This window comes from Octopus sinensis, linkage group LG17 (genome assembly GCF_006345805.1).
Source record: "Octopus sinensis linkage group LG17, ASM634580v1, whole genome shotgun sequence".
In the NCBI taxonomy this organism is placed as follows: domain Eukaryota; kingdom Metazoa; phylum Mollusca; class Cephalopoda; order Octopoda; family Octopodidae; genus Octopus; species Octopus sinensis.
Window position 1 is genome coordinate 965,565 of NC_043013.1, and position 12,031 is coordinate 977,595.

General features: G+C 38.9%; 1 protein-coding gene across 1 annotated transcript in view; it reads right to left on the bottom strand.

The window, feature by feature from the left end:
• Nucleotides 1-355: 355 nt before the first annotated feature.
• Nucleotides 356-12,031, bottom strand: part of LOC115220998 — a 61,695-nt gene continuing 50,019 nt past the window's right edge. The window contains exons 10-13 of the mRNA XM_029791217.2: nucleotides 10,264-10,359; nucleotides 5,021-5,114; nucleotides 3,574-3,690; nucleotides 356-928 (exon numbers count right to left, since the gene is read on the bottom strand). Coding sequence (XP_029647077.1) covers nucleotides 859-928; nucleotides 3,574-3,690; nucleotides 5,021-5,114; nucleotides 10,264-10,359 — 377 coding nt within the window. The 3' untranslated portion in view covers nucleotides 356-858. The remainder of the gene's footprint in view (nucleotides 929-3,573; nucleotides 3,691-5,020; nucleotides 5,115-10,263; nucleotides 10,360-12,031) is intronic.

A 12,031-nucleotide genomic window follows, 5' to 3' on the forward strand; every position in this document is an offset into this window, starting at 1 on the left:
ATGTAGATTTGAAAATTTATTTACATTATTTACATTATTTACATTTGACGGGTATTTGTCCTCATCTTTTTTGTTGTTAACACAGCGTTTCGGCTGATATACGCTCCAGCCTTCATCAGGTGTCTTTGGAAATTTCGAACCTGGGTTCTGATGTCTGAGGTATCTTTCGATGTTGTTGTTGTTGTTATTATTATCATTATTATTATTATTATTATTATTATTATTATTATTATTATTATTATTATTATTATTCAAGTTACTGCCTGGAATCGAACTCGGAATCTTGTGGTTAGTAGCCCGCGCTCTTAACCACTATGCCATATGCCTGTGGGCATATCAGCCGAAACGTTGTGTTGACAACAAACAAGATGAGGACAAATATCCGTCAAATGCAAATAATGTACATAATGTACATAATTCCTCATCTCTTAAATATAGAACTCTGGAAATTTAGATCTGGACATTTTTTTTTTCTAACAGTGCATCAGTTTTCTTCTTGTCGAGACAAACGCATTTCATAATCCAGAAAAATGTGTGGGTGAGGTGCAAATGGATCTCCTTGTGATACGTCTGAATACGTGCTACCAAGAGGGCAGAGATAAGCATTTCCGGAATGCGCATGCACGCACGCACACACACACACACACACACACACACACACACACACACACACACACACACACACACACACACAACACACACACACACACACCACACACACACACACACACACACACACACACACACACACACACACACACACACACACACACACACACGCACGCACATTTATCAAGACGTTTGCAATCTGTTTAGCCTCAAATGAAATGCTGAACTCGAATTCGTGTCTTCATGAAATTATTGTTTCTTCTGAGAACACTGCGGGGAACTTTGTAGATATTCTTTCGATACGATGATATATTTGAGGCTGCGTAGAAAAGAAGAACAAAAGGACGGTTATTATATACAGCGACCATTTTTTTTTCTTATACAGACAATAGCGATTTCAAGACGATTCTTCAAAAGGATATCGATATGACAATTTACTAAGTTCACACGTTCTGAACATGGAATCTCTACGCGGTGGCTCGTTCGAATGTAAATAGAAGCTAAATCTCTCTTGAATCACACCCGACTATCACACGCATATACATGTATGAAGAGAGAGAGAGAGAGAGAGAGAGAGAGAGAGAGAGAGAGAGAGAGAGAGAGACTATTATATGGGTAATTCTGTTCGATGGATATTGAGTGGATCAACCAATTCTTCCTTTGGGCATTGACTTCAATGTGCAAAACACCAGGCGAACTTATTGCAAAGGTTGATACTAGTCGAATCTAGTATATTACAGGTATTTATCATCATCATCATCATCATCACCATCATTATTATTATTATTATTATTATTATAGGCGAGCTGGCAAGATCGTTAGCACGCTAAGCGGTATTTCGCCCATTGCTACGTTCTGAGTTCAAAATCCGTCGAGGTTAACTTTTCATTTCATCCTTTCGGGGTCGATAAATTAAGTACCAAAAAAAAAAAGAAGAAAGAAAAAGGTGGCGAGCTGGCGAAGTCGTTGGCACGCTGGAAGAAATGTTTAGCGGCATTTCGCCCGTCACTACATTCTGAGGTTGACTTTACCTTTCATCCTTTCGGGGTCGATAAATCAAGTACCAGTGAAACACTGGGGTCGATGTAATCGACTAGTTCCCTCCCCACAAAATTCAGGCTTTTTGCCTTTAGTTGAAAGGATTATTATTATTATTATTATTATTATTATTATTATAGTAGTAGTAGTAGTAGTAGTAGTATTTTTTCCTTATTTCTTCAAATTTTCTTCCGTTTCTCGCCGAGTGTTTTCCGCACACCTAGGGCAGAGAAGCTCATTGTATGCATTCCCAGATTACACACGCAAATTCACAGGTAAAATATGTATTTAAAAATTAATGAATAAATAAATTCATGAATGGATGTTATTTTCACAGCGATAATACTCTTCTCAGTACATGAGCCGTTCCAGTTAACACGATTTGTTGCACTTCCTGTAGGGATGGTAAGCCTAGTATCATTTTCAAATAGGTTTCAGTACCTTTTTTTTTAATCATTCCTAGAGATCCTACAATCACTGGTACTGTAGTCGCCTTGAGATCCCACATTTTTTCAATTTCTATTAGCAAGTCTTTATATTTACTAATCTTGTCAAATTCTTTCGCCGCTATATTGTGATCGCAAGGAATACTCATGTCAATTAATAAACACACCTTTTTTGTCTGATCTTTTATAATAATATCCGATTTATTAGCTTTTATAGTTTTTGTCGGTATGTACGGGGAAGTCCCATAGAATCGACACATTTTCTCCCTCAGTCACAGCTTCAGGATGGTGTTTATACCATTTGTCAGCGGTTTTGATTTTATAATGCCAACATATTGTCCAGTGAAAATACTGGCCGACTCTGTCATGTCTTGCTTTATAGTCTACAGATGCTAAGACTCTACACCCTGAGATTAGGTGGTCTATAGTTTCAATCTCATCGTTACAGAATCGGCATTTTGGATCCGCTCCATTTTTTTGTCACATTGGCTTGGTAGTTACGGGTTAATAAGCTTTGGTCACTCTCCGCTTTTAGCCCTGAGCTCCGTGACCATTGGTGCGTGTGTTTCTGTTATTATTATTATTATTATTATTATTATTATTATTGCCTTTGCACAGCTTCTAACGCCGGAGATGTACTACGGTGTCAGCTGTTCACTACCAGTGAACTAAGGTAACACCCCTTATTTTTCGAGCACCTTCCGGAGTTTTCGAGTGGTTCCAAGCAGTGCTGTTTTCTGCAAATGTCCCACCTTTATTGCAGCCCTTATTTGTTCTATATACCTCTAAAGATTTTTACTCACTGTTTCCAGGGCTCCGACAATTATTGGTACTACTACCACCTTTTTCATCGACCACAACTGCTTAACTTCCCAAGCTAACCTGTCATATCTATCGACTTTTCTTTCTTCCTTATCACATACGTTGTTGTCAGCTGGGCATGCTATGTCTATGATCCAACATAGTTTGTTTTCTTTCTCAATTAAGACTATATCTGGCTTCCTATTCTCTGTCTCATGGTCGTACTGAATCACATAATCCCACAAGATCTTTGCATTATCATTTCCGATTATTATTACTATTATTATTATTATTATTTTTATTATTATTATTATTATTATTATTATTATTATTATTATTATTATTATTATCATTATTATCATTATCATTATTATTATTATTATTATTATTATTAAGGTGCTGAGAAGAAGTCTCTTCCACAAAGAATTGTAATTTCTAAACACGGGCCTGAAATACTGGGAATAAATTAAGAGATTCTAGTTCTTTCAAATTAAGATAGATTCCAGCTCTTGACTCGTGCTTTATTTTATCGACTTCGGAACGATGAAATCCATAGCTGGTTTGAACTAGAATCAAAATCAGAATTTCAAGAGGCGCAACTAAAGGGGACACCTAAAGGTGACGCACTACCAACCGCGCCATTCCAGCCTCTGTTCCACCCAAAGCTGTCATTACTTACACTGTTTTCCGGCATTCTCTCATAAACCTCGAGCCACATCGCGTCACGTATTCTTCTTTGATCTTTCTTCTGTAGGTCCGCGTCTTTGGTTTCATCTGTTTCTCCAGATGGCACTTACTAAAATGGAAAACGACAACAGTATCAACAACAACAACAATCGCTTTTGGTTTAAGCACCAGGACTGCAACTTTAAGGGGAGGGAGGTTATTCCATATTATCGTGCTCAATACTTGACTGATACTTTATTTTATCGACCCTGGAGGAATGGAAACTAATGTTGACCTGGGCGGCTTTTGAACTCAGGACGTAAAGGACTAGAACAATTGCTCAAACGATTCTGTTAAGAGTCTAACTCAAGTACGAGGCCTGAAATTTGAGGAGAGGGGCCAGTGGATGAAACTGACCCCAGTACTTGACTGGTATTTCATTTTATCAATCCTGGTAAAGCGAAAGCAAAGACGACTTCACTGCTATTTGAAAACACAAGAAGCTGTAACTAAATTCCGCAAGGAGTTTTTGTGCAAAGCTGCGCCATTTCTGCCTACACCAAAAACCAAGTTGATTCGCTCAGCTTGTCTTTTACAAGGCACAGTAAATATAGAATTAGAGTTAGAGGAAACTTCCAGTGGACGGCAACTGTAATGCAGTTTGCAACCACAGAGGAATTCTCTGGAGGTGGTGGCAGTGGTGGCGGCGATGGTGGTGGTGGTGGTGGTGGTGGTGGTGTGTGTGTGTGTGATGAGAGATAGAGCCTAATAGTTGATCTGCCCGTAATAGTTACAAGACTTAGTTTTTTGTTGTTGTTGTTGTTGTTGTAATCCTTCAAACAAGATTTCTGGGTCACAGAATGTAATTGAGTGCAGATATTTAAATTTTTCATGGAACAATTAGGTCACAGTATGGAGTTGAAGAGAAAAAAAATATCACTTTCAACGAGAGGTTAGAGTCTCAAAAAAGACTGGTGGGAAGTTGAAATGAATACGACGCGTTCTACGTGGAGAGATCTTAGGGTCTTAGATAAGTATTAACTTTGTTCATAATTGTGTAATAATTCAGAAATTAGCTGCCAGAAATTAAGAAAAAAAATTATATAGTTTCTTCAACACAACAACGGGAATTAGAAGTCTCTTTTAAATGAAATTATGGAACACAAGGCCTTTTTTTTTTAAATACAAAACTAATACAGCAGCTGTAATTGGCTGTTCTAAAGGAGATTACATCTGAGAACTATCTGGCACCGTTTTGTCTGTGAGAAATTCACATCAGAACAACAAACGTTAGAGCTAACCCAAAGTTCATTTGCACGGTTCAGGTTCTTACTTTACCAAAGATTTAAAAACATTTTTGTTGGCTTCAAAAAACAAAAAAGCACAAAAAAACTGTAAACTCATATGAAAAAAGCAAAAAAAAAAGAAAAGAAAAAAGCCCCAAAGAAGCGAGAACCTACCTATGTTCACATCGTTTGCCATAATGATATTTTGAACAGCGACATCCACCATTGGAACAACGACCGCCATTTAAGCAAACCTGCTTACATTTAGCTGAAATAAATACATCATCATCATCATCATTATCATCATCACCATCACCATCATCACCATCATCATCATCATCACCATCATCATCATCACAATCATCACCATCACCATCATCATCATCATCATCATCATATCATCATCATCATCACAATCATCACCACCATCATCATCATCATCATCATCATCATCATCATCATCATCATCATCATCCGACCTGTTAGAAATGGCGATGAAATGGCAACCTGCCTTCTTAAAAGAGGAACACATTATAAAGTGCAATCGTAGAGTTATTGACTCCCTTAAAAAGAAAAGAGTTATACGCTTTTGACTATTGGTCTGCTTCGTGTAAACAGCAAATTCCTCACCCCCGCCCACACTATTATCGTCTCCCCTGTGACTACTCACTATCATCATCATCATCATCACCAACGTTATCGGCTTCACCGCCACCACCATGGTCGCTCTCATTATCTGCCCAATCGCCACCCCCGTCACTACCAATATCATCACTCCCACCACCACCTTTATTATCATCATCTCCTCCCTCAGCATCATCATCATCATCACCACCATTATCACCACCATCGCTACTACTATTCCCCCCAACTCCACCATCACTAACGTCATCGTCATCACCATCACCGTTCTGTAAGGTTTTCGGTTAAAGAGTCTTTCTAGTTTAAAAGATGCTGTGGGGGATATACGACCGTACGTAAGGATTTGGTGACAAATGTCTCCTTTTGAACGCCGCACGGTCGTCCCTAACATAATGAGAAGCCAAATACACGATATAAGTCAGATACAGCGCCAAAAGGAATAAATGAGTACAACAAACCATTGTACTGTTTGAGAGAGAAGACTTTATTCACAATGTGTACAAAGAGAAAGTGTTATGAGTGCTAGCGAAGTGTTTGTGTCTGTGTGCATGCGACAAGTGTTTGTGTCTGTGTGTTCGTGTGTGCGACAGAAGGTACAGACAAAGGTGTATGCATATAAAGCAGAAAAACAGAGCTTAAGATGAATGTCTCAGCATATTGAGTTAAAGATGGAATTAGTTTACCAGTTCATGAGGTACACAATAGTAAGTTCTATAACAAGACGTCGTAGGTCACGTAGCAGAGGCCAGTTACTACACGTGTAGAAGTTGGGGCCTCAATGCCGTACCGATGTCTCTTGATACAGATAGTTCTTCAGGTAGACTGTTTTTCCTTGGTGAATATTCACACAAACAGCGTGGAGTTACACCTGGTCAGTGTGAAGATGTGTACATGTTGAAGTCGACGGAGATGGAGACGACATAGAGTTGAAGGACGACGATGGTGATGACGGCGGCGGAGATGGAGAACGTCCTTTCTGTCGCAGGTGTATAATAGCGTCTTCATAACTGGAGCAGTCGCATGGTTGGCTGGTTGGTCGTCTGCCGCTAGAACTGGAACATAGCTGAGTAGCTCTGTGGTCAGTGACAAGACCTTAAAGGGTCTGAAGTCGAAAGACGTAAAACAGTGAAAGCTGGCCTATTTAAAGGGTGTGGTAGGCTCAAATGAAGCAGGCCTTATCCGAAGGCCGTGATTGATTGGCTTGCACACTGGCGCGAAATAAGTCGAGAGACAAACAGCGCCAAATGCTAACCAATCAGATCAGTGGACACAGCAGGGTCAAACTAGCCAAAGATGGTTGTAATCTCATACGAGATCATTCTTATTGTGTCTCTCAAACAGTGAGGGTATCAGACACGCTACAATACTTTTAATGGCGCCAACCCTTTTACACAGCTCAGTCGTTCACCAAGAAAGCAGAAAAATCTTCACTCTCAGCTTCTGTAACAGTCTCTTGTTTACCAGTGGAGAAGTGGTTTTCATGACCTTCGTCAGGCCCTCATCCCATCACGATAAAATGTTAAACTGTTTCGCCCTTTCCCTTGTTTGTTGATAAGAAGACAAGTTTTATTGTGTCTTTATCGTGGTGTTTGAACAAGTTTAATATAAGTTTAAAATCAATTATATTAAACACAGTCATTTATCCCATCTGTTACCCATCTTTTTCAATCTTCACATCTTTCCGGCCCCTTTTCATGTGCATTAAGACACAAAGAGTGAAAGACACAAGCGAACATTGAGTGCAACAGAGTGGAATGAGTGAGGATGTTTGATAAGAGATTTCCGACCCAACAGATGAGAAACAGATGAGAAACAGATGAGAAACAGATGTAAGGAACTGAGCCAGGCGGTTCTCATGTGATTCAGTGGTTAATGGGAAGAGCTACAACAGTGCTTTCACTGAAGTTCTAAAGGATTAGGGACCTCTGATAGGTGATGGAGAGAAGCGAGTGTCCCGTGGGTCAGGCTCTACGGAAATCGTACTTGTGGCTCGTGAGAAGGGGATGAGGTGCTGCGAGTTATGGTGGCAGGGCAGAAGAATTACAGTTGGAAGTGAACTATTTGGTGAGGTTCTTTTATTGTTTTATTTGTTTCAGTCATTTGGCTGCGGCCATGCTGGAGCACCGCCTTTAGGCCAACAAACGATCAAAACCAGTAATTAACGCTGATCAAAGACAAATGCATCAAAATGCTAATAGTTTGTCCTGTGTTTTAAGGGTTTTGTCGTTCAACTCCCGCCCAAAACTTTGTCAGTCTTATGTAGACATAAAACTACCACACCAATAGCAACTGGCTACTACCTTCCAGAATGCTGATAAGCGCAAACCCCGTGTTTAGATAAACAGGGAAATATTTTTGGTATTCAATAATTAAATATGATAAGAATGTATAATTAACGACGTTGCTATAATAATTTGCAGTCTTTGATAAATTGCTGTCCGTTGAGATGATAGGATGTGACCTAAAATCTCTACTTTACAAGACTTGTTTAATGGTGTACCCTTCCGTAACATGCAGCACACTAAATATTGTTAGAGATGAAGAAGGTGTTGGTGTTGGTGGTGTTGGTGGTGGTGGTGGTGGTGGTGGTGGTGGTGGTGGTGCTGGTGGTGGTGAGGGAGAATATGTTGTAATGATGATTGGTGGTGTGGAAATGAATGATTATGGAACGTTAAATATGTGGATACATTGAGGGACAAATAGATAGATAGATAGATAGATAGATAGATAGATAGATAGATAGATAGATAGATAGATAGATAGACTGACAGGCAGATAGATAGATAGATAGATAGATAGATAGATAGATAGACTGACAGGCAGATAGATAGATAGATAGATAGATAGATAGATAGATAGATAGATAGATAGATAGATAGATAGATAGATAGATAGATAGATAGATGGTTAGATAGATAGATAGATAGATAGATAGATAGATAGATAGATAGATAGATAGATAGATAGACAGACAGACAGACAGACAGATAGATAGACAATGAGGAGCGTTGGACGATGTCGTATTTGTTGCAGCTCTTTATGTTCAGGTTTCCGATTCTGCTTAAGTCAGCTTTGCCTTTCACCCTTCCAGGGTCGAAAACGTCTTGTGCCAGTCCTGGGGCGGGGAATCAGTGGAATTCTTGGAGTGTCGGGAAAATTGCTTTTGCGGTGTCTGTTCCGTGTCTTTACGTTCAAATTTCGAATCGCATCGAAGTCAATTCCGCTTTTCGCCTTTCATCTTTTCAGGATCGATAAAATAAGTACATTGAAGAACTGGGGTCAACGTTATCGACTAACCCCGCTGCCCCCTCTCCTCAGAATTGCTGGCCTTGTGCCAAAATTCGAAGCAAATATTTTAGCTAATTACATCCCCTTCTCACCACGCAATTTAAGCTACAGAAGAGTGTTTCATACGCGCACGCGCACACACACGCCTTCACATACTTGTGTCAGTCGTGTCAAACAAAGTGGAATAATTCGTGGTGAGCCGGGAAGATACAGAGATAACAAGTTTAACGACTAAGTACACGAACCAATTTTGATTTACGTTTGCTATCAGTTTCACTCCAGTTACACTGTTCGCTCACACGTTTTGGCTTCCTCGATTCTTCTCTCCTTAAAAATATAGACCCAATAAATATGGATTTTTAAGGAGACATTTTGGTCCTTCCCTCCAACAATTTTGCTCCTTTCACTGCCCCTCATTGGTACTTTATTTTGTTGATTCCTAAAAGAAGGTATTCGAAATTGACTTCAGCAGAATCTGAACGTAGAGAGCGGGGAGTCGGAACAAATATCGCGATTTAGTTGTCAAACGACTCTATCGATTCAGCCACGTCGTCGTCTATGAAGAGTTCAATAAGTTGATCATTCGAATCCGCCAATCGTCTTCAGGGCCTAGATATTAATTAATTCACACTGTTTAAATGGGTTTTCCATTCGTGCAACGACTGACTTAAAAATATCGAGAAATATATACACAAGACAAAACAGCCAGCAACGAAAGATAAAGTCAGTAAAGATTATTACAGGGATACATATTTTTTCTACTCTAGGCATAAGGCTCGAAAGTTTTGGGAAGGGCAGTCGATTAGATCAACCCCAGTACGCAAATGGTACTTAATTTATCGATCTCGAAAGGATAAAAGCAAAGTCGACCTCGGCGGAATTTGAACTCAGAACATATAGATAGACGAAATAGCGCTAAGCATTTCGCCCGGCGTGTTAACGATTCTGCCAGCTCACTACCTTAAACAGATACATATTAGATTAATAAATACATGAAGTAGATTTAAGGCTATCACCCTTTATCAATAAGTTATTATTAAGTTCAATGTAAGGTGGTTAGCTGGCAGAACCGTTAGCACGTTGGACGAAATGCTTAGCAATATTTCGCCCGTCGCTACGTTCTGAGTTCAATTTCCGCCGAGATCGGTTTTGCCTTTCATCCTTTCGGGGTCGATAAAATAAGTACCAGTTGAACACTGGGGTCGATGTAATCGAATCAACTCCACCTCCCCCAAGTTGCCCGTGTGCAAAAAATTTGAAATTATTATTAAGTTCACGTAATAGTTCGGATTCGAAATAGTTAATGAATGAAGACAGACATTGACAATGGGGGTGGGGGTCCTGAAATTAAGGGGACAATTATGGAAGAAAGCCTATTTGAAATTTAGAAAACCTGCTGAAGAAACCCCACTTGCAGGAATACAGAAATACACCACCAAAAACGGTGGTAGTTTCGTATAAATTACAAGAATTTCCTTAGGACTTACATTTTTCACAGAACAATCCAGATGTATTGGGAAGACATTTACATTGCTGAGGGAAAATACAAGAGCCACCGTTTTGGCATCGGCGAGTACAGATTGCTGAAAGAAAAGAAGAAACGCCAGAAAAAAAAACAATGAAATCATCATGGGGTTTTTTTAATGCATTTTAAGCTTGAATGGTTTTGTGGCAAACTAGAAGTGGACCAAAACGTTAAATACACAAAGTAAATCTTTGCCATCGATGATACAGTCTTTGGTCTGTAAACTTCCGTACACTGTCGTCTCTCTCACACAGACATCTCATACTAGGTTTACACATCTTCCATCTTAGAAACAACCTGCAGCGGAGACATAACAACAATGCTAAACACACACTCATTATAAATGGCAATACAACAGTCTTGTAACTGCATTCTATTTTGATCATTCTTTGTGCTCTTTGTATTTTCTGCGTTTTATCAAATTCATTTGCCGTAATGTTATGATCACAAGGGATACTCATGTCAATCAATAAACAGACTTTATTATTTTGGCTTTTATTAGCTTTGATGGTCTTGTCTGATTGTACAGAAAAGTCCCAAAGGGTCTTACATTACTATTATTATTATTATTATTATTATTATTATTATTATTATTGAGAGAGTAGTGCATTCCATCAAAGAGACACTGGGGTAAAATATACGAAGCCCAGTATACCCATCATGACTACCCGTCTGATAAGGGTACACTATGCACATGCATCACAACCATATGTGAGCGACATGATGATCTCATATCAATACAAACAGCGCATGACTTTGCAGGTGGGGCCCAGCTAGAATTTTCTTCTGGTCGAGTAGCCCGTCCCGCTCAAAAGGTCCTTGAATAAGAGTTGCTTAAGGTTGTTGAATGAAACACCCATGTTTCCAGAGGTGAATTATTCAAAGCCCGAAGAATTCCTGTCAAAATATGGCTGTGGTGCTGCCCCACTACTTCTGCTCATGATCAGAGATGCACATATCGTCAACCACTAAGGGACAAGCTCGACTGGTTCAGGTCAAACAACTGACAAGCAAATCTGTGGTACTGAGCAGAACATTTGCTGTAGCTCATCTTTTATATCAATTATTATTATTATTATTATTATTATTATTATTATTATTATTATTATTATTATTATTATTCTATGTTTGACTTTTGCTTTATGTCTGTACAAGTTGGCTCCAAGTCTCACCCAGAAACCTCAAGAGACAACAGGTTGGAAGTTCTGTGCCATATATTTGGGGTTTTTTTTTTTTGTGTTGTACTAGTGAATGTCTAATACATAAATTAAAAAGAAAAAAAAAAGTTTGTTTTAAACCTTGGGATTACATAGAGAGTATTTTGCGTAGGATATGAGCAGTTCCTATGAGCACTATCTTTTGAATTTCTGCCATTTTGGGGTTTCCTGGTATCTGAGTTAGGTAGCAATCAGCCCCTTTCGCTATCATTCCCAGAGCACCTATGACAACAAGTATTGTTTTAGTCTTCAGGTTCCACATTTTGCTGATTTCTATTTCAAGATCTTTATATTTGCTCAGTTTTTGGTAGGTCTTGACAGATACGTTTATATCGATTGGGACAGTCATATCAATGAGGAGGCATGTTCTTTGTCTGAAGTCTTTTAATATGATGTCTGGCCTATTTGCATCTATCTTTCTGTCAGTTTGAATGGTGAAGTTCCAGAGGAGTGAGATGTGGTCATTATTATTATTATTATTATTATTATTATTATTATTATTATTATTATTAT